Below are 22,919 nucleotides of genomic sequence, written 5' to 3'. Positions count from 1 at the left end.
GCGGCTCCTGCCGGCGCCCCCAGCCAGCCGCTCGCTCCGGAGGCGTTGGGAGCTTAAATGGGCTCCCTGAGTTGACTAAACGGGATCCCCGAGTTGTGCGTCGTGGGCAGGCTGAGTTCAGGCCTGCGACTGCAGGGTCACCACGTGCTGCTTTATTAAAAATCGAAACCTCCCCGGCCTCCGTACGCTGCGAGAGCAGAGCTGCGTGTCCCGCGTACGCAGCCAACAGCCAGGCGCGGGGGCAGGCATGGGGAGCGGCCGAGAAACCCCCCGGGTCGGCCCCACAGGCTGCCGAGCGCGAGGGGAACTGAGCTCCGTGGGCCTCGCACGCGGGCGAAGACAAAATGGAGACGAGCGGTCACGCACAGCACTGAGCTAGGACGGCGGGCAGATACTCCGTGCAGAGAGGTTACGTAAGCACGCAGCCGTGCACCAACATGCCCTGTGAGCCTTGGCACCGCTTCCCCCGAGGTCATGCACTGGAGATGCTGCGCGGCCCCGCAGCGTGCGTGCTGCAGCCGTGAGACCCCCGGCGCCGCCGCAAAGCCCGCCGGCAACGCTTCGGCGAGCGCCGTGCCGCGGGTGGGTGCCCCCAAGGTGGGATCAGCCCGGAGCTGATGTCTGTGCTCAGGGTGGGCCCACGCAAGGCAGCGTGAGCCCCCGTTGTTCATGGCCTTCCTGCTCTGCTTTGGGCCCAGCCGTTTCTCCCGCGGAGCAGCCGGGTTGGCTTCGCCTCTGGTATTTTCCAGTGGGCCCCGAGCTCCCCTATCAGCCCGTGGAAAAGCGAGGAGTAGTTTAAAGGAGGCTTTTTACCAGAAACAAAGCAAAGCGAGGCGTTCTCAGGTACAGGCAGCCCGGCGGGGCTGGGGGCCGGGAGTTATTTACGGCGGGGCCGTGCGGCCGCACGTCACGCGTGGACAGGCTGTCCTCGCCGCATGGCACGGCGCAGCACGGCACGGCGGCCCTGGTGGGCACGGGTGGCTGCTGGCACCCCCCCCCCCCCGGCTCATCTCCCCGTAGGTGCCGGGGGAAGCCCTGGCCACCATTTTGCTGCTCTGCTGGGATATTTTCTTCTGGGTGGCTGTGTGCGGTGGGGGTGGGGTGCTGAGCGCGGCCTGCCCGGCGTGCGCTGCCACTCGCCGCGGCTGAGTCGGCTATCACCGTGTCCCCTGCCACCCCCGTGCCCCTTCGGGAGGGTAAAACCTTGAAAGTGAAAGGGGAGGCGTGAAGGAAGGAAGGAAGGGCGAAGCACCGTCTTTGCAGGAGGGGGGGAGACCCCAACTCCTTTAAATTTCTGACCCGCAGCAAAATCATCGAGGGGCTGGGGAGGAGGAGAAAAAAAAAAAAAAAGAAGAATGAGGAAACAGGAGAAAGCTGTTCCCTTGGGATCGACTACAAAGGCTGCACGTCCAGGTCGGGAGCGCGTGTGTTTAAAGGACAGATATTCCAGGTACGCATCGGTGAGGGCAGGCACGATAATTGATAAGGGAGAGCGAGGCGCTGGTGCTGCCCGGCTCCCCCTCCTTGGCGCCCCCCGTAAAATAATACCAACCACGTCTCCCTGTATTTATATCCATGTGTGCCTGTGTGTGGCCTAGCCCCATTCATCATTTGGCTCCCACTGCAGAACTCTCTCCATTTTTAAAATTATGCATGATACACTGAAGAGACAATTTGGGTTTCCCCCACCTCTCCCTTGCCCTTGAAGAAAGCAAGCCCTTGTCTCATTTGCATTTGCATTAAAACCCTGCTCTCTATAAGCTAAGCAAAGGGGAAGGACTTGAAGCCTATGGGATGGCTTTAGGGCTCTGCCCCTTGCTTTTGGCTCTCTCTCTCTCTCTTTCTCATTCTCTCTCGTGCTTTGATCTCTGCTTAACAACAGTAACGTCACAGGGACTATACACGAGTTTTGTTGGAAGTTAGAAAGTTTTGCAGCCTCCAGAGGGCTGTAGCGGCAGTAGCAGAAGCAGCATCCAAGGGACTCCTGGAAGGGGAAGAGAGAGAGCGAGCGAGAGACTGACTCAGTCCTTGAGAAAACTGACTCGAGACGAAGGAGGCAGACATGGAACATCAGCTGCTGTGCTGCGAGGTGGAGACCATCCGACGAGCCTACCTGGATGCCAACCTCCTCAACGACAGGGTGCTGCAGACAATGCTCAAGGCGGAGGAGACCTGCTCGCCCTCGGTGTCCTACTTCAAGTGCGTGCAGAAGGAAATCTTGCCATATATGAGGAAAATAGTTGCCACTTGGATGCTGGAGGTCTGTATGCTCCGGGGGGTTCTGCGCCGCTCCCCGCCGCCCTCGCCCCCCGCGCTCAGCCCCGGCGCTGCCCGCCTCGCTCCGGCTGCGGCTGCGGCTGCGGGGCCGGGGCTGCCCGCAGCGGCCCCGGGGCCTCCCCCGGCGGGGCGGCCGCGCACCCCCTGCCCGCGGGGGCCCCGCTCCGCCGGCGGCCGTGCGAGGGGAGCCGGGGCTGAGCGCGGCCGGAGGCGGCCCCCGCCCGCCTCCGCTCCCGGCCCGACGGGCAGCCCCGGGCCGGCCCCGCCGCGCAGCCCCCGGGCGGCGGGACGCGCCGCCGGCTGAGCGCTGCCGGGGGGTTTCTTTAAAATTAATATCCCTGTACACGTATGCAAGCGCTGCCCGTGCCAGTATTACGCGCCATCTTTGTTCTTTTATTGCAAAGCAAAAAGTGTTTATTAATCGGCAGAAAATTAGAAAGTCCCGGGGAGCGCGCCAAGGGCGGCCGGGCGGGCGGGGGGAGCGGGGCCGGGGCCGGGGGAGCGGGGCCGGGGGCCGGGGGGACCCCGCCGGGGCTGCGGGCAGGGGCACGGCCGGAGGGGCTGCGGCGGCCCCCGGGGAGCGGCGGGGTGAAAGTTTCTTTGTTCGGCGCCGAGGGCGGCCGGAGCCGCGGTGCCCCCTCCGCGGCGCGCCTGTGCCGCGGCAGCGAGCCCGGCTGCGAGGTCGGCCGGGCAAAGCGGGGGGGAAAGGCCCTCGGGCCGGGGCGCGACGGGGCCGGGGGGGCTCCCGGCGGGAGCCCCAGAAGCCGGGCTACATTTTCGTGCCTTTTCGGCGGCCCTGGGCGCCCGCGATCTATTTTTAATTAATTTTTGAAAGCGCAGCGCCCTGCCTCGCTCTGCGAAGCGTCGCGCCCGGCCGCGCCGCGGGGCGGGAGAGGGAGGCGGCGGATTTCACTTCGGGGAGCCCCCCCGGAGCCCCCCCGGCGGGCCCCCGGCACCGGGCTCGGTAAAGGACCCCCGCCGCTTCGTTTCGGCCTTTTTTCGGAGCCCGGGGGATTTTTTAAATATTTTTAAATATTTTTTGAAAAGATGACGTCTGGGGAAATGAGGCTGGACGCCACCTTTGTGTCTCGACCGGAGAGGGGGAATCGGCGGCACAAGGGCGAAGGGGATGGCGAACCCCACGCCAAATAAACGAGTCCGGGGGCGAGCCCGGCCCCGCAGCCCGCTCCCAGCCGGGGGGGCTCCCCTCGCCCTGCCCGAGCCCGTTTCTCCCCTTTTTCGTTGTTCCTTCCAGGGGCCGCCGAGACGGGGCCAAACCTCCCCGGCGCTTCCCCCCCTTTTCACCACGCATCGCCCGCGGGTTTCTAACGCCGCGTTTCCCCCGACTTTGTCCCCGGTGACTTTCTCTTTCATTTTCTTCGATGCCCCCCCCGCGCCCCCCTCTCCTCCTCCAGCCTTGCCCTGCAGAGCCCGGGCCGGGGCAGGGAGGCAGAGGGCGCCTGGCTTTCGCCCCCGTTGCATTCAGCACTCAACGACCTCTCTCCCTCTTGCAGGTTTGCGAGGAGCAGAAGTGCGAAGAGGAAGTTTTCCCCTTGGCGATGAATTACTTGGACAGATTTTTGTCGTTCGAACCCCTCAAGAAAAGCCGCTTGCAATTGCTCGGAGCTACCTGCATGTTTGTGGCTTCAAAAATGAAGGAAACTATTCCTCTGACCGCAGAAAAACTGTGCATTTACACAGATAACTCCATCAGACCCGACGAATTACTGGTAATTGCACGCTCAGGCACCTCAGGCGCAAACGAAGCCCCCCCCCCCCGGGACGCCGGCCGGGACCCCCCAGCAGCGGGGCGGGCGGGAGGGGGCTGCCGGACCCCAACGCCCCGGGGGGCCCGAGCGGCCGCCGCCCGCCCCGGGGAGCCGCAGCTGGGGGATGCCGAGGCCCCGGCGGCCGAGCGGGGCCGGGCCGGGCCGAGCCCCCCCCCCCGCTCCCCAGGCCGCGGCCCGCGGGGCTGCCCCCGCCGGGGCCGGGGCCGGAGCCGGGGCCGGGCTGGGCGCGGCGCGGGCGCCCCCTGGTGGCCCCGCGGGGCTCGGCGCTGCCCGGGGAGCTGCGGGGGGCGGCCGGGCCCCCCCTGGCCGCCCGCTCCGAGGGGGGCTCGGCCCCGGCCGGGCGGCGGCGTGGCGGGGGGCGGCCCCGGTGCGGTGCTGAGCGGAGCTAACCACGCTTTCCCCCTCTTCTCCTTCCTCCTCTTCTTCCCCCTCTCCTCCCTTTTGTTTTCGCAGCAAATGGAGCTGCTGCTGGTGAATAAGCTGAAATGGAATCTGGCTGCAATGACCCCCCACGATTTCATTGAACATTTCCTTACTAAAATGCCTCTGGCAGAGGACACCAAGCAGATCATCCGTAAACATGCTCAGACTTTTGTGGCTCTGTGCGCTACAGGTATGAGCCCTGCACGTTAAGCAAAGCGTGTCGCTCCCCTACACGTGCCCAGCCCCCGGCTCGTAACGCCTCCCGTAGCTATGGCCTACCATGAGCCCCCAGGGCTGCGGGGAGGTAGTTTAAGCCCCGATTATTGCCCTTGTTATTTGCAGAAGGTGGATTACTTCACAGAGGTAAGTTTTTCAGGAGATACTTTTCTTCTGAGCTGAATGCATTTGGCTGGCTGGGGTGAGAAGCACCCCTGCTCCGTGCCCCAAGCCACCGAGTGCGGCCTCACGCGCCAGGATTTGTGCAGGGGCTGCAAAAGGCTTGCTGGCTGTACGGGGAATCCCTCCATGCGCATCCGTTCTCGAGACAGCCTTTAAAGGAGGAGGGAGACTGTGCTTGTGAATAGCTCTGCGTGGGGGTTTTAAAACTTCCCTCTCCGAGTTGCCTCTTCCCCCTGCTCCGTGGCGGCGGGTTGGAGGAGGGCCACGCGGCGCGGAGGCTTTCCTGGCACCGGACCCAGCCCCTGCCATCTGCACCCCTCTGACCACGTGCTGAGCTGGAGCCATGTGCAGGGGCGGCCTCCAGAGGAGCCAAAGACTCCGACCGCTCGCTAGGCCAGGTTTGCAGAGGCCTGATCTTTGGTTTCAAGGGCACCGTGCCTGCGCGCGCTGTTCCTTTGAAGTTCCGTGTTTGCATGCGGAGTGTGTGTGTGTGTTTGTACGTGTACCGGCTTTACCCGCTGAACCCTAGCAAAGTGGGAAGGAAAAGTGTTTTGGGAGAGCCTTTCTGATCGCCAGATCTCACGCGTCCCACAGGCTGGAGCGGAGGAGCAGGGACAAAAGAAGTCCTAGAGGGAAGATACTCTGTTTAAACAAAACGTGTTGGGTGCATTTGCTTTTTGTGTGACAAGACAAATCCAGGAATGGCAAAGAAATAAGGAAGAAGAAGCAGCCAAAGCAAATGTTCTTTTGCAGTAGCACGTAAAGAGGAATGCCAGACACTCTGTTAACACTGATAAAAACGTAGTGTAAAGGAGATACAGCGCTGTATTAAATGTTAATGCTCAGTAGCAGCTGTACTAAAAAAGAGATCGAGCCTGCATTCGGACATGCGGTGTCCGCACTTGAAAACCTTGTTGGGATGTGTGCGGTCAGTGAACCCAATTAACGCTGCGTAGTTTATTTTCCAGAGATGGATTTGGTAAAAAAAAAAAAAAAAAAAAAAAAAGATTGAAGAAAGATTGCAGGCACTCGGAAGAAGAAGTCAATTTCACAGAATCAGCCCTCCTGCAAAGCCTAAAGATAGAACAACCAAACCCTAACGGAGACATCTGTAAACACTGGCATTGCTCTCCATCTTGGGGCTAACATCCGAGCAGCGGGCAGCTCCCAAGTTAGATTGCCTGCAGTAATGCTCCGTGTTCGGAGCACTGCAACCTTCAAACAGCCTTCAAACTACCTGCAGCAACATTTTGGGAAAATCGGACCTACTCTCCATGACAGATTCTACCAGATAAGGCCGCTGGGACTCTGAAGGTGCAATTTGCTAAGTTTGACACCACCTCAGCCGTTTGCTAAAAAGAACAGCTACCTGGCCTCCCCTTTGGATATGGGCATGTTTAACCTAGGTTGTTGTGTTGGCAATGACAGGGATGAAAACAAGAGTAGTTCAAAGGTTGGAGACTTGCTAAGAGTCCAGTACTTTGATCTACTGTCGGTGTTGTTATGTTTCTTTTAGGAAGCACATCCAGAGCCTTTATTTAACACTGCTACACACCGCAGCTGGAGAATGGATCAGTAAATGAGAACCATGTTCTGGGAGTTTTACTGAGCTTTTAAAAAAACAGCGCTGAGCTCACCAGAATTGGGGCCCTCTTCGGCTCCCTACTGAAGTTGGGAATACTGCCTGGGGAAAGAGCGCTCAGGAAGGCTGCCACTAGGCTCTGTGTTTTTATTGTTATTTTTGGATGTCAGGATTCTCTCTACCTCTTGCTTTCCTCATGACTTCTTTGTTGGCTAGTGAAGATAACATGTGGCTTAAGTAGCATCTGGACTTTGCTTTGCTGTTGCTGGGTTGTGTTGTATTTCCCTTTGCCAAAATGAACCTAGATGGACTGCAAATGCGTTGTGCTGCCTGGATGCTGCGGGGCCCAATCCAAAGTCCACTGAAAACACTGTGAAACTCGCTGAAGTGGCCTCGGGGGCAAGCGCAGTATATCCTCAGCTTGAAGTGTACAGCCTGCGTCCTCCACCAAAGGAGGGGCTCGTAAGAAGAGGCGGCGAAATAATGCTTGCTTAGAAAATAAAACCTCGGCCAGTTGGCTTAGCAAGGCGAAGGCTGTGGAAGTGTTCGTGGATGGGTGTGCATGCGTGTTTGCTCCAGAAAGAGAAGGTTACATTGCAAGGTGAAGTTGAGGGGAATTCCTTCTAAGCTCCCTCTTCAGTTGTCTGGCTAGTAGAAGTGGATTTGTTTGATTTGGTTTAGTTTTGAGAAATCCATTTTCACCAAAGGATGTCTTTGTGCTGTGGTAGGTTTGGGAGAAAAAAGAGAAAAAAAAATTACCAGGGGTTGTTTGAAGTTAACACATAATTGAGCTTAATGAATGGGGCTTTGGCATGGCCGAGCAAGGCAGGGAGAGCTCAAAAGGAAGCAGGCCTCTTTTGGCCCAAGTTAAGACCAGTGTTGAGGGAGAACTGCAGCTCTATACAAGCATAACAATGAATAGCAACAAATATTGGAGCTTCAGCATTTCATTATGTTCCTCTGGTTATCAAAACATACCGGGCTCCTTTTATATTATTATTATTGCTATTATTATTGTTGTTGCTTTCCTCCTTTCGGATGGAGAAAGAGAGATCTCCCTTTGAAACAACTGTGTTACAATTCTCCTATTCTCTGGCCTTTATAAAATTGGGAGTCTCAAGGTATGTGACCAGTTGGAACCTGTTGCATCTTGCAGCAAGTGATTTATGTTCGCAGTTTTGATTTGCCTCAATGAAAAGATTTTCATTCATAGCCCCCAGCTCTCCAGACGGATGGAATTGCTGCTCCATTTAAAAAGGAAAAGGGGTGACTCGCCTTGTTAGGAATTTTTTTTAAAGCGCTGCAGCGCCTATATGCCTGCTTTGTCCTCCCTTCAGGGTGGCTGGCATTCTTCTCTCTCCTCCCCCTCCCCTCTCTCTCTCTCTCTCTTTTTAACAACGCTGAAGTTGTTTATTCTTTTTGGATGAAGTCTCAGATAGGCTACTGGGGATGTGTGCTTCAATTGATGGGGCCCCCTACCCCATTGTGGCTGTGTCAGGTCTAATTCATCTCACCGAAGCCCCCTTGTTCCTGGGCGCTCAATAGCGCAAGATGAGGCGATGGAGGCTGACAATGATGCCACACTCTTCACTTGGGGGCATCCAATTACAGGCGAGAGGGGCCCCCTGATTAATATGCTGAAATTAGTGGCCTCTGCCACAAATAATTCCTTGTTGAGTTGCAACAAAAAGGCAGTCCATGCTGCTTGTCTGGAGTGGTTATAGGGACAGACACAAACTGGTCATTTAAACTTCATTATCACTTTTCCACCTTGGAAAGAATGAGGGTGTGACTATGAATTCATGTTCTTGTTTACTGCTCCATTTAAAAGAAGAACGCAAATATTAATGCCAGGCGTGATCCTGCCAGGACAGACCCCTTAAACTGACACATCTTGGTCACCTTCTGTTTGTGGAAATCAGTAAACACCGGCGTGAAGTCGCTGCCGCTGCATCCCCTGGAACCTGAATCTTGGTGGCATTCACGTTTGCCCGCTGAAACCCCTTAATGCTGAAGTCTACCTGCCGCTGTGTGTCAGTACGTCAGCCGGGGGACCATCTCTGGAATGCATGTGTTGTCAGTAACTGACCTGAGCTATTTCGTTTTGGGAAACGATAGAAGCTTGCCAGAAGGTGTGTGTATTTGTCTGTCCGGAAATAGGTGGATTAGGAAAAAGGGGTAAACTACGTGTGTTTTAAACACGGTAGCGTACATGAGATGGCTTTAGATCAAGCTTGCCTTGTAGCTTGCAGTGCATCACAAGAGTTTGGCCACCATTAATTGTATTGGTTTTAATTTTGAAGGTTCATGGAACGTGGGGCGAAATGCCCTTTTGAAGGTGGGTATCAGTCTGGGCTTCAATGGAGCATCAGAGATACCTGAATAGATTCAGAGAGAGGACTTTCAGAGTCCCAAAGTCTTTAGTTTCACTGGTAAAACATTTACACAAAAGTTATTTTATCATAATAAAGGAGATGCATGATTTAATACTTAAACTGTTCCACTGAGCCCCCTAAGCTGTCCATGCCTTTGATTTCATTCAAGGGTCTGACAGATGGTTTATATTTTTTCGACCCAGAGGAAGTTGTATTCTGATAAAAGCTGAAGGAATGTATCTCAGGTTCTTGTGTATAATGTGGCATTTCCCTTTCTTCCTCACAAAATTAGATGTTTACTCGTGCCACTTATTTCCTTTTGTTTCCGATTCTCCTCCAAGGTGTACGCTGCCACGGATCAAACGCATTCCTGTTCTGCAGAAAGAGTCTTAGCATTAAAATGTGGATTATTCTTATTAAAAACACACACACACACACACACACCAAAAACATGCTAAATGGCAGAGATAGCCCCTTAAGGAATCATGGGAGTGGCTTTGTGGAGAGACCTACAGCAATGCCGTCTGGAAGGGGGCCCAGCCTCTTGTCAGCATGGTGTCACATCAGAATGTAACTGATTGTCCGCCAATTCTTGGGACCCCCGTCACTTAGTTATGCCACATTTACATTAAATCCCTGTTGCCAGGATGGATGGCAGCCACTGACAAGAGACTAGGTTGAGACAAAGCATTTTTAAGATGAAACCTTAATTTAAATATGGATTATCTGCCTCCTGACAGGGTTAAGCAGTCTTTCTCTTTCTTTCTTTTTGTCGATGTTGCTGTTCATTAAAGCTATATTCCTTTCAATGTCAGTGCAAAGGTTTCCGCTTTGAAGGGCCCGAGGACTCCTGATTAGAGCGTACCTAGGGTCTGACCACGCGAGCACAGGTTCTCTCCGATATATAGCGCTGTTGACCCTGCTGGCATTATCTGTATGAGTAAAGTATTTTAATATTTGAAGAATGGGGGCCCTGCTTATGATAAAAATCCCTGGAGGCGATGGATGGCCTCCCAGGCTTCGTGCTAAGCAGGGCTACTCACTCCAGCACAGTTGCTCACGTGGCTGAGTGTCTGCAGGTTGGGGCCTGTAACGGTGCGTAGCAGGAGGCAGCTTCTGCTCACCATTTCCCTTCCTTTGGATGCAACAGTTGGCAGCTGAAGCCACGCTGGTAGAGGGGAGCGTATGTGTATGGGCAGGCTTCTCTTAAAGCAATCATTTCAGTTTTTTTTTTTTTTCCCTCTTCTTTCTTCATACAGATGTTAAATTTATTTCAAACCCACCTTCCATGATCGCAGCTGGCAGCGTGGTAGCAGCTGTACAAGGCCTGCATCTGGGGAACACTAACACTTTCCTCTCCTATCAATGCCTCACACATTTCCTATCACAAGTTATCAAATGTGATCCGGTAAGTGACTCTTCTCAGTTGATCTCTCGCCTTAGAGTTTAAGAATGAATGTCTGCTTGCTGCGTAGTAGCTAATCGGGCAGTAAATCTTGATAAAGGTCAAACCTCAGAGCGGGTTTTTTTGAAGGTGTTCGCTTTTGTTCGTCCTAGTTACTTAGCCGTTGTTATAGCCATTAATAATCAGTGATTACACTGTTGCAGTTCACTGATAGGAGTGCCACATCCAGCTCTGATGTTCGTGAGAGGTGTATCTGACAATGCAAAGGAAACCCTGAACTGATTCTGAACAATTGCAGAAGCTGTATTTGCTTGTAGGTAATGAAACCAGCAGTCTGTGTAAAACAAAACTTTTAAAATAAGGCGAGGAAATAGTTACTAAGATTGCAATAAATGGACCTCGTATCTCTGACCTTATCTTTGACCATTCTTGAGGCCTTTTATTGTGCCAAGTGGTGTGAAAAAGCCCTTCTTAAAAGAGTTCTAATGATCTAATTTGGTTTATTACGTGCTAGACCTGCACAGTAGCTGGTATTGAATTCCTTTTTGGAACAAATGTTTGTCCCACGACTTTCTGACAAGGTAGATGGTCCTCACAGGACTCTCATTTTGCCCTGCGGCTTCCAGGAGATGCACATCAGTAACTAGTGAGCAATAAACCTTTCATGAGTGAATGGGCCAGGAAGGGAGCCTACAAGGAAGACCTAAAGTCAATGATCCATGTCATAATGGTGTGTGAAGTTGGGGCAGAGTTGAGCTTTGTTTTGTAACAATGTGGAAGACCAATAAATAGATGCTTTAAAAAGGTTCTTGTGAGGTCTCCAAGCGCTGGACAATGAGTCAAATAAAGACAACTCTGTGGTTAGCGGCAGAACCTTTGAGATGCTGTTAAATTATTTTACACGTTAATAATTTAAATACATAGAGAGCTGTATTAGTCCAGACCCTTCAAAACTAGTTTTGTGTAATTGGACTTTGTTGACAGGATTGAGTGATTTGTGGAACGACAAATGCATCATAATGAATTACTCACAAAAGAGTATTTTACGTTAGGCTATGTGAAACAACTGCTGACAAATACCGTGTCACAGACTATTATTTTGATCACCTTTACCATGCTTCAGAATTTGGCATGTTATTTTTTGCTATTTAGATTACTGCAGCTAAAGCAGTATGGATCCAGTGCTGGTATGTTAAATACTGTAGGAACTTCAAATGCTGAAATCAAATGCTGTAAATATCCTGCTGCTCAGTTTGGTAGGCACACGTAATACTTTTAGTGAGTTTGTGAACAGAGTAGATACGTGAGTGTATGGTTGGCCTCTATCCAGTGCTAGATATTTGAAGCAGGTACTGGGGAAAAATACTAGGCTTGCTATCAGTACTGATAGTACCTGATTCAAACAAAAGTATTACTTAACCATTCCTGATAGAGAGCACTGAAATAAATTAATTCTCTCACATCTTGGAGAACAAGAGCATGTCCTTATATGACTTGACTTAGTTGATGACAGAGCTCTTTTAAAAGAAAAAGAAGTTTTAGCAAGAAGAGAATCAATGCTTATTTCTTTTTATTGTCCAGTGTCATTGTAAGGTCACAATCTGTATGACCTGAACTTAAAACTAAGAGCTTTGAAAGGAAGTAACTCCCTTCCAGCTTTTATTGCTAAATATATTTATGTGTTAGAGCAGCTAGAGTTAGAAGTGTAAGGGTTTCTGTGTATGTTACTACAGAAAATAAGCAGCGTAAAACTTTACCTTATGTACATGTATGCTGTCGTGTTTGTAACATAGTAAGGGTAGATCATCTTTCTCTACTGTTTATTGAAACAGAGAAAATTGCTCGGTTTCATACGTAGGGCGATTCCGCTGCATACAAAATTCCCTGCGGGACCAGCCCATGTAATTCTGCTGTTGGTAGTACCTATTTCGCTAGCATCTATATGAAGTTTGTTACTCCACGGTGATGGTTCCACTTGTCAGACTGCACGATTGAATACGCTTTCTATTGGATTGTCTTGAAATATTAGGAGCATGCATTTATTAACAACATGGCTAACATTCTCCCAGATTATCTATTAGCTAGAGCAGCTGGTCTGTTGGATTTCAGGTTACATAATTACGCTTTTTTACCTTTAGTCTCAAAGGAAGCTGAATCTAAAGTAAAATGAATATCACCTGATTGGAATTCCTTTATGGTTCATGTTTACATTGGTAGGAGTCCAATTTCCCATTTTGCCTTTGATCAGGGGTAATTAGAAGTCAGATAATCACAATTAGAAGTCTTGGGCTGTCTTCCATCATTCTATTCTTGACCCCATCATCCAAACAGATTGAATTTTACCTGACATTCATTTCCAGGCCAGAAATTTGCTAAACTAGATTAGATTGGGTTTCCATGCTGTCTGTTAGTACATTGGAATTCGTCTCCTGCCTGCCCCTACTCAGAGGCACCTTCAGACATGTGCTTGTTATCCAGAACGGGTCAGGCAGTAACAAAGGATTTCCAAGCAGCTTCTTTTTTGTTGTTGTTTGTTTCCTTTAGTGTATCTGACCCTGGAGTCTGATCATGTCTTGTGTGTTAAAGGTATTTGACCACATCAGTTAAGCTAGCAAGTCTAGTCTTTTTTTTTTTTTTTTTCTTCTCTTTTTTTTTTTTCACTGAGGAGCTTAATTAATCCAGGAAGGGTTTATGACCTTGAACAAACTATGGGCATTGAAAATTTGGGTAGTGAAGCAGAAAAGTTGTTGGGAGAAGTTATCAGAATAATGCACAAGTTTAGTATTTGCTTTTCTGTGTTAAGAAGTATTCTTGCTAAGAATGAAAAAGCTTTCATTAAATTGTTCACAGTGAATTTTATATTTTGCAGTTATTTTTGCTAGTTCTAAGATTCTTGTAGACAAACTACTCATCTAATAGTTAGTTATCTGAATAAAAAATGATTTGAACCAAAATGCCTAAAACACTAAAAAAAAAAAAAAAGTTCAGTCATCTGTAACATAAGACTACAGTTCATAATAAATTGTAAGGATTTTGTTTTACAAAAATACAGTTATAACAGGCTGTACTCTGAGAATCTCACAGGAAAAAAAAAGCTGTGGTCAAAAATTACCTTTAAATTATGTAGTCCTATGTAATTATTCATGATTGGAGTCCAGAGGGAGAAGAAGAATAGGTAATTTAAAGAAATCCTTTTGAATGGTTTGAGTTTTCAGAGCTCAAACATGCTATATGCAAATAGCATTAAAAACCAAACCAAACCAAAAACGGGATTTGCTTTGGTCTGAAAATAAATTGGCTTTCAATTTGGAACCCTGGCACACTACCTCGTTATAACAGAATTATCTGCAGAAGTGCCTGGATTTGTAAAACTGAAAATCTCCCCAAACCTCTATTCACGTACTGTGTGATACACCCAAGTGCGACTGAGGTACATGCTGCAGGATGCACGAGTAGGAGCCTTGCAGTCACGACTGGTCTGTCATATCTTGCGACAGGGTGAAGGGACTTCATAGAGATCTTACTGTGGAGGCCAGAGGAATGTAGGAGCCAAAGGCATCATGACTCTAGGATATGAGGCGTTTCTTTTTGTCATTTAAAACGCTGTGTGTCTCTGTCAAGAGGAAATATTACACTAGGGTTTAAACCAGAAAAGGTCATAGGTTATGTGTTTTCAGTGAGCTGTAACTGATGGTCTGATCTGCTTAGAGGTAGGATTAACCTCCCTCTCTCTCAGAAAGGACTTGCGGAGAATTGTTTGCTTGGGTTTCTAATCTTATTTTACCCCAAATGCCATGTGCCCTTATTGGTGGCAGAGGAGATTCTTGTGGTAGTGGAATCAGTGAAAAGCTGGTAGATCACACAAGAAGCCTCTGAATGAAGGCAGAATTGAAACTGGGAAATAAAGAAAACAGCAGGCAGGTCACCCTCTCAGGAAAACAACATTCATTCTCAGTCATGCACATCCTAACACTTTTGACGGCAATTTATCATGGAAGACTGGGTTCACCGCAAGGGCTAACACATGTCATAGGTTAAATCAGAAAAGGCAATACTTAAAGGAAACTTCAAAGTCCTTAGTACACAGAGTTAAATATGTTGGGAAAAAGCATATGATGTTTGTTGTAAAGATAGGAGTAAACAGCACGCTGGAGGAATTTTGGCAAAATGTAGTGTGATTGATTTGCCTGTTTGAGGCACCAGTTGTGTGTCCTTGCAATGGATGTATGTGGCGCTGAGGAACACAGCCGTAATGTGCAGAAAGTTGGACAGGTTGAGCTAGCAGGCTTTCTCCAGGTTTCATTGCTGTGGACCAGTGGGTAGAATTGGCTGTACCTACTCTGGGTATGCTCTAATGGCTGGGGAAGTTTTCCCTTTTCCCACAGGAGACTTGATCGTGCCGGGCACTTGGTGCTTTTAATTCAGGCTGAAGTGGGTGCAACAGCGAGGTCCTTGCACCCTCCCGGGCACTTGGCAGGGTTGTGTGGACACTGAGGGCTGAGAAACCGGTTGTGAAATGAGTGGAAAAAAGTTCTCACCCAAATTGAGCTGTCAAGGTGAATGCAGAAGCAAACTGAAAGCTTGGCAGCACTTTATAATGCACGGTTATGAAGACGGTCAGTGGTGCTTCTAGATCTCTCCAGTTTGGGGTTGTACGGTCGGTTATGTTCTGCTCAGATGCCTTCTGAGTTAGAAATCAGCTAACCTGAGCTGCCTACTGCTGTAGATAGTAGTGGTTGGCTGGCAACTTTGGGCGCGTAGATCTAAATACAAATATATATATATATATGGCACTTCTATCTAAGAACTTTATATCATCAGACCTCAGCCTGGAGAAACCACCGTTTATGACCATCACTTCTAATAGAGTGCCCTACTGAAGTGGTTTTTTTGCAGTAAAAGTAGAAATCATGACGGAATCAGCAATACTTGGACCAGCCCTGACTCCAGCCCAGTTTATGTCTTTTCCGTTCATTTAATTACGATTCGATTCACAGTGCTGTCCAGTCAGAGAGCTTATATTTTTGAAAGGTCTAAAAGACTGAGGTAAAAGATGGTATGACTGGACTTGCATGTAACTGCGCAAGTTAACAGCCCAGGCAAGAAGCACTGCAGTAAAGCTCCAACAAGCGAGCTACATCTTGCTGTGCCAAGGTCCTGCCAGGGAAGCTAGTGCCTGTGTGATGGCAGCGGAGTGCTCATCGTGTTCCTGTAGCCTTACGTGCTGAGACTAAGAGCAAACTGACAGCTGTCCTTTGTCCAGAGGGCCATGTATGGAGAACACTTGCACTGACCATGAAATAGATGGCAGGAGTTAGCTGCTGAGGGCGGGATCCAGGCTAGCACCCTGCAGAAATTTGGGTAGCTCATCCAGTGCTCTCACTAGTTAAGTGTTTCTCTTGCTCTTCCCGCACTCCTTTGAGTGTGCTGCCCTCCCAGATAACGTCATTGTATTTCTCTTGGCTTTTCAAGAAATGGTACGTGGTCTGTGATCTTAGTATTTTTCTAAAGGACCCTGGGTCTTTTTTCTCCTTCCGTTTACTCTTCTCTAGGATTGTTTACGAGCCTGCCAAGAACAGATTGAATCCCTCCTTGAATCCAGTCTACGCCAGGCACAGCAGCACAACGTATCTTCAGAAACAAAGACTGTAGAGGATGAAGCAGACCTTTCCTGCACACCTACTGATGTGCGAGATGTGAACATTTAAGAGGACTTCTTCTAATGGGTTTGCTTGGCAAGAGAAGCAGACAAAGAAAGGGCATCTGAGAAGGAATCAGCATCAGGATCTCCCCCCCAGAAACCCTTTTCTCCAGGACATTTTTATACCAGAAGGGAAAACCCGTCTTGTTATATTTTTTCTTGCTCTGTCTCCCTTCCATCTGTGACTTCAAACAAACAAATAAACAAAAAATACCCCAAAAACTGTCTTAAAAAAAGAAAAAAATAGTATTTGCATTACCCCCAGGGGTTTGTGCTACAAAAATAGAGGATTTTATACAATAATAATCAACTAGTTTTTATATTAAAGTGTTCTTGTCTGTATGTTGTAAAAATAGGCATTAACACACAAAATGTCTCCAGGGGAGGTATTAGATTTGATTTCTTACATATAAAACCAACCAACCAACCATTTTTAAAGTAGAAGAGGGTTTTTTTAGATAGTAAATGAAATATTCTTTTTTTTTTCTTTAAAAAGCATAGCTTTAACGCAGTTCTAGGCTTTTCTGTATCTTGCTTGCTTATGCATTTAGTCACTTTATAATTCATCTGTAAATGTTTATTTTATTTCCTTAGTTTTTTTTTTATCCTCTTCACCTTATAAATGGTTAACGTAACCCATAAGTTAGTGTATGTTAGTATACAGCATTATTATATGTTAATCTTTTTTTTTTTTTTGTGTGTGTGTGTGTGTGTGTATGTGTGCCTGTGGATTGCCTGTGCATTTGTAGGGTTCCAGCTTAGCATTGTTGGGAAAGGCCAATGTACTACTCATACGATACTCTATTATAAAGAGAAACCGAAATAGTGACATAATATATTATATTTTTGTAATCTTCATATTTTTGTAGTTACCTGTGTAAAAATGCTGGTCTGACCCCGCAGATATTCAGCCTAATTATGGTCAGGTTCAATCCACAGTTTAGTCTTTTTTGTTTTTGTTTGTAATATTCTAAAACCATTCCATTCAAAGCACTTTCAGTCCATTAGATATAGGAAATACATTCTTTTATTGTGTGGGAATTTTTTTTTAATGGAATGGTTTGGAAATATATTAAGTGCTTGTTCGCAAACTTGGAATTGCAAGGCAAGTGCATTTAACTATGGTGTTAGAGGAAAGGTGAATTTTTTTTTCCGAAGGTTGCGTTCCAGTGAGAGAAATTGCATTCACGAATTGCCAGGATATCTTCCTATCCTTTTCTATAGAAAAGTTGAAGTTTAGAAATCCTTTGGTGCCAACACATTTTTATAAATTAGGGGCCTTAAAGGTTCACATATAGGACACATAGTTTAAGGATTGTCTCTAGATGTTTTACAACTGAAGGTTTTTAAACACTAAAATATATAATTTATAGTTAAGGCTAAAAAGAATATTTATTGCAGAGGATGTTCGTAAGGCCAGTATGATTTGTAAAATAATGCAATCGCCCCTTTTTTAAAAAAAAATCTTTCTACCCTTGATGTTGCAGTTTTAACACAGCTTATTAAAGAAAAAAGGACACGCTTCAGAGAACAAACCCAAAACAAAGCAGTCTATTTGGCCCCTTATACATTTTCAGTAGCAGTCTAACCATGAAAAAAACGCCATAGTTAATAGATACGAAAATTGGAGTACTTGAAAGAAGTTCTTATTCCAGTATATGCCCCCCCCCTTTTTTTTATTTAGCTACAAATAGAAAATTTGCACATCTTGGCTATGTATCTTTTTATTATTATTTTAGGAAGTAGCTGAAGGGACGTGGACATAGCTGTTGAAGTTGATGCTCGAGGAGAATGTGATGGTGAAATGTATGTGAGAAAACTGCCGCTAAGGTGTTGATTGTAAAAAAAAAAAAAAAAAAAAAAAAGAAAAAAGAAAAGGAAAAAAAGAAAAAAAGAAAGAAAAAAAGAAAAAGAGAAAAGAATAGGAGCGGATGCTCCATTTTTATTGAGCTGCTATGGATAAATTCCCAGCATGGTTTGAAAAAAAAAAAATTAACATTGCTTTTCTGTATCTTTGTCATTGTGTTTTGCTGCTATTTTGTGGATCAGTTTTTTTTTTGTTATACAATGTCATATACTGCCATGTTATAGGTTTTAATTTTCTCATAGAAAATTATATTATTGACATCATTTTTTTTGTAGATTTTTTATGTGATCAATTTTTACTTAATGTGATTACTGCTCTATTCCAAAAAGGTTCCTGTTTCACAATACCTCATACTTCAGTTAACCGTGTCTAGACCAGGTTTTAATGTTCGTACACAGTGCCTCATAGTTCTACTGCAAATGGAAATGCATCGAACGTTATTCTGAATGGGTCTCGCGATTTGCAACTAGGTTGCATTAATTTAAAAACGGCAGACATTTCAGAAGATCAAGTAATGTCAGTTTTTTTGTTGTTGCGCATTTTATAAAGCTGGATTCTTTGTCTGATCTGGGGTTTATTATCATAGTAGTTTTAAGCTGTGTTATTAGCCACAATTGATATATGAAAGGTGCATTATAATATAACTCTTGTATGCCACCTGATGTGTTTTCCCATCAATTGGGACACATCATTTGGTATGATAGGTTATCTTCTGGAACTCTAAGTATTTTGTGTGTTTAATCTGTTATGATATACTAGGGTTTTTTTTGTTTGTTTTTTTTTTTTTTAATTATAGCATAATGCTAATTTAAAAAGCCTGTAAATCTCATAAATAAGCCAGCTAACAGAGTTGTATGCTGAAGAATAATCTAGCTGTTGCCTGTATGCTGCTAAACCAAAACAGAATTAGAACTCTTTGAGGCAAATGCAGTTAAGATCCTACATAGTGCATAAACAAAGCATTGCAATGCTACTAGCAGTCGCAGGACCCAGGAGGACTGGATACATTCTGTCCAAATTTCAGGAACATTTACTGCTTACCTCATAAAACACTTCTGTTCGTGGCATCTCTGTGTCTCTGAACCAAACGTGATTACTGAGTTAGTGGTTGTCAGTTATATTATGTGTTACACTGAGTGGCAGTGTGTACTGCAAAATTCTTTAAATATTGTATGTACTAAAAGGCCAAATCCAGATAAGTGGGTTCATGTGCCAACAGAGATGCTTTATTTGTCACATTATTATAACAATCTGTAGTAAGCAAGCAATTCAGATTTGTACATTTTTATATTGTACTTATTGGCATCACTGGTCTGAAATGCACATTTTCACCAACAGACCTGTAACAGACAAGTTTCCAGCAAAAAAAAAAAATCTTAAAAAAACCAACAACCTAAAGTCTAGAAATAAAATTGGTAAAACCCAGTGTCTGCTTGTTGTGTCTTTTTATTACTTTCATGAATGCTGAATGGTAGTAACTACCTAATGTAATGAGTAAGCCACATGACATTTTCTCATTTTGACTCTCCGTGCTTTAATAGTTGCAATGCTGAAAATTTTCTATCATTATTTTAGGAAAGTGTAGGTGTTTTTTAGAAATGGGTAGGTGACTGGCTGTCACGGTAATGTGTATTTTAAAAAAGCAAAACAAGTATTTGCTTAAGGTTATTTTAAACATCTAAGGTAATTACTCAGAGTAAAATACCATTTGGTGGTTCTTTTTAATAAAAGGTGAAATAAAGTAGGTGTTTGGTACAGAATGCTTGTCTGTATTTATTTATCAGTGCAAGGTTTTGTGTCCTAGAATACCTTAACAGAAAATAGTTTTAAAAGAAGTAAAGTTAAACAGCTTTATCTTCCTTCCCCGTACTTCTTACAGAGCTTACGCTTCTTACTGTTCCATCACTAAGGTAATAAAAAATTAAGAGCTACTAAACATACGTAAAGAACTGGACTTCAGAAGGACAAAAATATAACAGTAATTACATATGATTACTTATAAAAACAAAATGAGAAAAACTTACAACCTGTGTCCCAAATGTGTAAATGGGATGCATGTTACCAATTGCAACAACTGGACACACCAGAAGCAGCATATTCTTCGTGGTGAATGGTCAAGCTTTTAACCTATGTATTGACTATTTACTCTATGAAAACGTGATGTCATTATTGGCTAAAAAAAAAAAAAAAACAACACGTAAAATATCGAGTGCTTGTCTCTCAGATCAGATACCTGTTTATCTGCCTTCTGAGTTTCCCACTGCCTGAACTTCACAGAACAACTGATTCTATGCAATAGCTACAGTAAACAAAATGAAAAATGAAAACTCATAAATTAACACGAGCATGTTGGACACAGTCTAGTGCTAAATCAGCTTGTCCTAGTGCAGTTACCAAGAGACGGGAAGCCCCCTGTATCGGAAGAATTGCAGCTGAGCCTGTATTAAGCTTGTCGATTTCCCAGCCATTTCAGACAGAAACCTAAACCACGTGGCCTAGCCTAAACTCACAGATGGGCAGGTTCCTATTGGTACATAGTGGGTCCGTAATTTTGTCCATTAGACATGGGGACCTCCTCTATATGGTCAAGTTACACAGGCAGGCCACTGAAGCAGATTCATGTAGCAGTGAAAGACGATTTAAAACAAGATTTATAGTGACTTTAAATACAGATCAAGCTGAAGCTTAAATTGGACAAAAACCTCATTTTTGTCCCCACACAGATCTCGTATCAGTCTTCTGCAAAATTTCAGCATGTTTTAAGGAAAGAATAGGAAAAAGGCTTTTGTATCACTGATTACCAACCTTTCTAATTTCAAATATTTTGACTGAGGACATACATACAATATTGATTTGGGACAAAAAGCTCTTTGCTGAAAAAAAATAATTAGAAATTTCAACCCGCATTTTGTTGAACATGTTAAGTGGTTTTTGCCTTTTCTATAAGTATTTTTAATCTATTAAACTGACAGGTTATTCTGTGCCTTGAACAGGTTTAAGCCTACAGTCAGCTCTGTTACTTACATTTTCCTTCTCTTAAACACCATCTCTGAATGCAGCCTACTAAATTTGAATGTTGGGTGAACTGTGCCAATATTATTCACATTGGAAAGGACAGGACAAGAATGTAGCAAGAAAAACAATTTACTATAGGCTGTAAAAAATATGCACATTCAGCTAGGCTATGCTCTAGCTCATTTACAGGAAAAATACTGTATTAACATCAGATTGAGAAACATACGTAGAAAAACCTCCAAAAATTTCCCCAAAACATCCTCAATTCCACTGCTGAATTCAGACTGACAAAGCTTGTACCTTTACTAAACATTAAGTTCACATATTCTTTATTAAACAATAAAAAAGGTCTGTTAAATGTAAAAACTTGAAATCCACTTACAGGCAAGCGTATTTGGCATTTTAAGTGATGGAAAACTTCATAACATAGGAGAGAAAGTGAAGTTTCAAGCTACTAACCCAAAGGACCATAGAAATGACCCAGGTGTGTGGGCTAGATACTCTGATAAAGATTCCTAGCAGTGGCATTGAAAAGCTACTATGGGACAAAGGCCGTAAAGCTATATATGATGGCATTATGATGAATTCACACCAACATAATTTTATGGGAAATTCATCTTTTCAGACAAACACGGCGTTTTTATGATCCGTCAAACATACCTGCTAATGGTAGTTACAGCAGCATGACAAATATAAGATTCCCATCTGGCTTTTGACTGAGTTCCCCCACAATATTCTTATATAATAATGAGAAAGGGATTGCAAATTTTTTGACTGGATTGCACTGATAACATAAGGATTGCCAGACTTCTGACTTTGCTCTTTTGATTCAAGGAATACAAACGTGGGAGCAAGGCAGAAGTTACCCTTCTGCTTCTTTAACACAATAGACATTTAATAACAAAAACAAATAGTTTCTTGATGATCCCATTAGCATTTGCATAGCCATACTAAGAAATCACTAAGTAGCCATAATTTTCATGAGTGCTCTTACCTGAAGAGGGAACTACTGGCAGAAAGACTGGGTGCTCGCAGTGTATCAGGAATAAGGCACAGACACAGCATCTTAACTCTGCACGTGCCCTGCTGATGCAGAGGCACCACCCGCAGTGCATGGTCTGCTCCTGGGGCACAGGCTGTGCACACTTCCACTGAACTCCTGTGTTATATAAGAAAGGTTTTAATGTGGTCTTCAGAGCACCAATTCCTACACAGAACAGTCTCAATTTTTTTTGGAGCAGTCACTACCGTCCACGGATTAATACTAGCAGCTTTACCTCTCAAAAAGTTGCATCTCTAGATGCAGGAGGTTGTATTTAGTGATTGCTAGAGGTATTGCCTCTTACACAGTGTGAAAAAAAATAATTCCATTCGTGCGGATTTCATCTCTCTTCTCACTTTACTTAAGGCTTATACTACCTTCTCATTTGTAATACCCTTGAAGAAATACAACAGTTATGTTTATTTCAGGTAAATAAAACACTCATGTAGCAACCCATCTCTGAAACCGAACATCAGTCTGCACACTCGAGGACAGAAACAGATCATACTCTCTCACATTCACAATGCACACTAAGGAACAGTCAGTCAGTACAATCTTCCCTGCTAACACGTCCATCACGTTGTGAAGCCTACCTGAAAGCCAAAGACTGCCCAGTCAAATAAGACTTTGACTACACCTGCTCAGCTCTGACTAAACTGGCATGAACTGAAAAAGAAAGAAGCAAAATATGAATTTAATCAGGCAAATGTTTCTAAATTCACACTTGGTAACACATTTGGGGTGGGAGACTGTATGGTGATGGGAACCTCTTCCCCAGCAGTAACACGCCTTCGATACAGGTAAAGCCAAACAGAGCAGCCTGGGACTGCTCGTACGGACAATCAAACACAGGAAGAAACAACTGGTTAAGAGGGTCACCCCTTGGGGCTGCAGAGGGTTCCACACGCTAACATCACCGAGAAAGCAGAACCAAAGGTGGAGCCACCCCACGTGTGGGCCAACCTGCAAGCCAGGACCTGCCATGCCGACTGCTCAGGGCAGGAGTCCTCTTCCCCTGGGCCCATGTGGTAAAGGCCAAGGGC

At 45.8% G+C, this 22,919-nt stretch overlaps 2 protein-coding genes across 10 annotated transcripts in view; one reads left to right on the top strand and one right to left on the bottom strand.

Moving 5' to 3' along the window:
• On the top strand, positions 1-19,211 carry CCND1 (cyclin D1). Of its 2 annotated transcripts, XM_048058807.2 has the most exons (6): positions 1-1,450; positions 1,883-2,260; positions 3,792-4,007; positions 4,521-4,680; positions 10,106-10,254; positions 15,804-19,211. In XM_048058807.2, exons 2-6 carry the CDS (start codon positions 2,063-2,065, stop codon positions 15,957-15,959), a joined length of 879 nt encoding a protein of 292 aa, XP_047914764.1. In that variant the 5' UTR covers positions 1-1,450; positions 1,883-2,062; the 3' UTR covers positions 15,960-19,211. The 2 variants fall into 2 exon arrangements, with proteins under 2 accessions (XP_047914764.1, XP_047914763.1); XM_048058806.2 differs by lacking the exons at positions 1-1,450; positions 1,883-2,260 and adding an exon at positions 3,306-3,634.
• Positions 5,865-22,919, bottom strand: part of LTO1 (LTO1 maturation factor of ABCE1) — a 30,738-nt gene continuing 13,683 nt past the window's right edge. For 4 of the 8 annotated variants that reach the window (XM_066997211.1, XM_066997214.1, XM_066997215.1 and 1 more), the window contains one exon: positions 17,793-22,542. The gene's annotated coding sequence lies outside the window, so the exon portion shown is untranslated. Of the gene's footprint in view, positions 9,222-17,792; positions 22,543-22,919 lie in introns of those variants that run through there. The other 4 variants (XM_066997213.1, XM_066997217.1, XM_066997212.1 and 1 more) reach the window with 3 other exon arrangements.

Source organism: Anser cygnoides, chromosome 5, assembly GCF_040182565.1.
Source record: "Anser cygnoides isolate HZ-2024a breed goose chromosome 5, Taihu_goose_T2T_genome, whole genome shotgun sequence".
Classification (NCBI taxonomy): domain Eukaryota; kingdom Metazoa; phylum Chordata; class Aves; order Anseriformes; family Anatidae; genus Anser; species Anser cygnoides.
The sequence above is the reverse complement of the archived record's forward strand: the minus strand, read 5'-3'. Positions and strand labels throughout refer to the sequence as shown.

Coding starts and splice junctions, on each gene's coding strand:
- CCND1 (XM_048058806.2), top strand. CDS start 3,407: ATGGCGAACCCCACGCCAAATAAACGAGTCCGGGGGCGAGCCCGGCCC. Junction 3,635..3,791: donor TTCCCCCGACTTTGTCCCCG/GTGACTTTCTCT, acceptor TCCCTCTTGCAG/GTTTGCGAGGAGCAGAAGTG. Junction 4,681..10,105: donor TGTGGCTCTGTGCGCTACAG/GTATGAGCCCTG, acceptor TTCTTCATACAG/ATGTTAAATTTATTTCAAAC.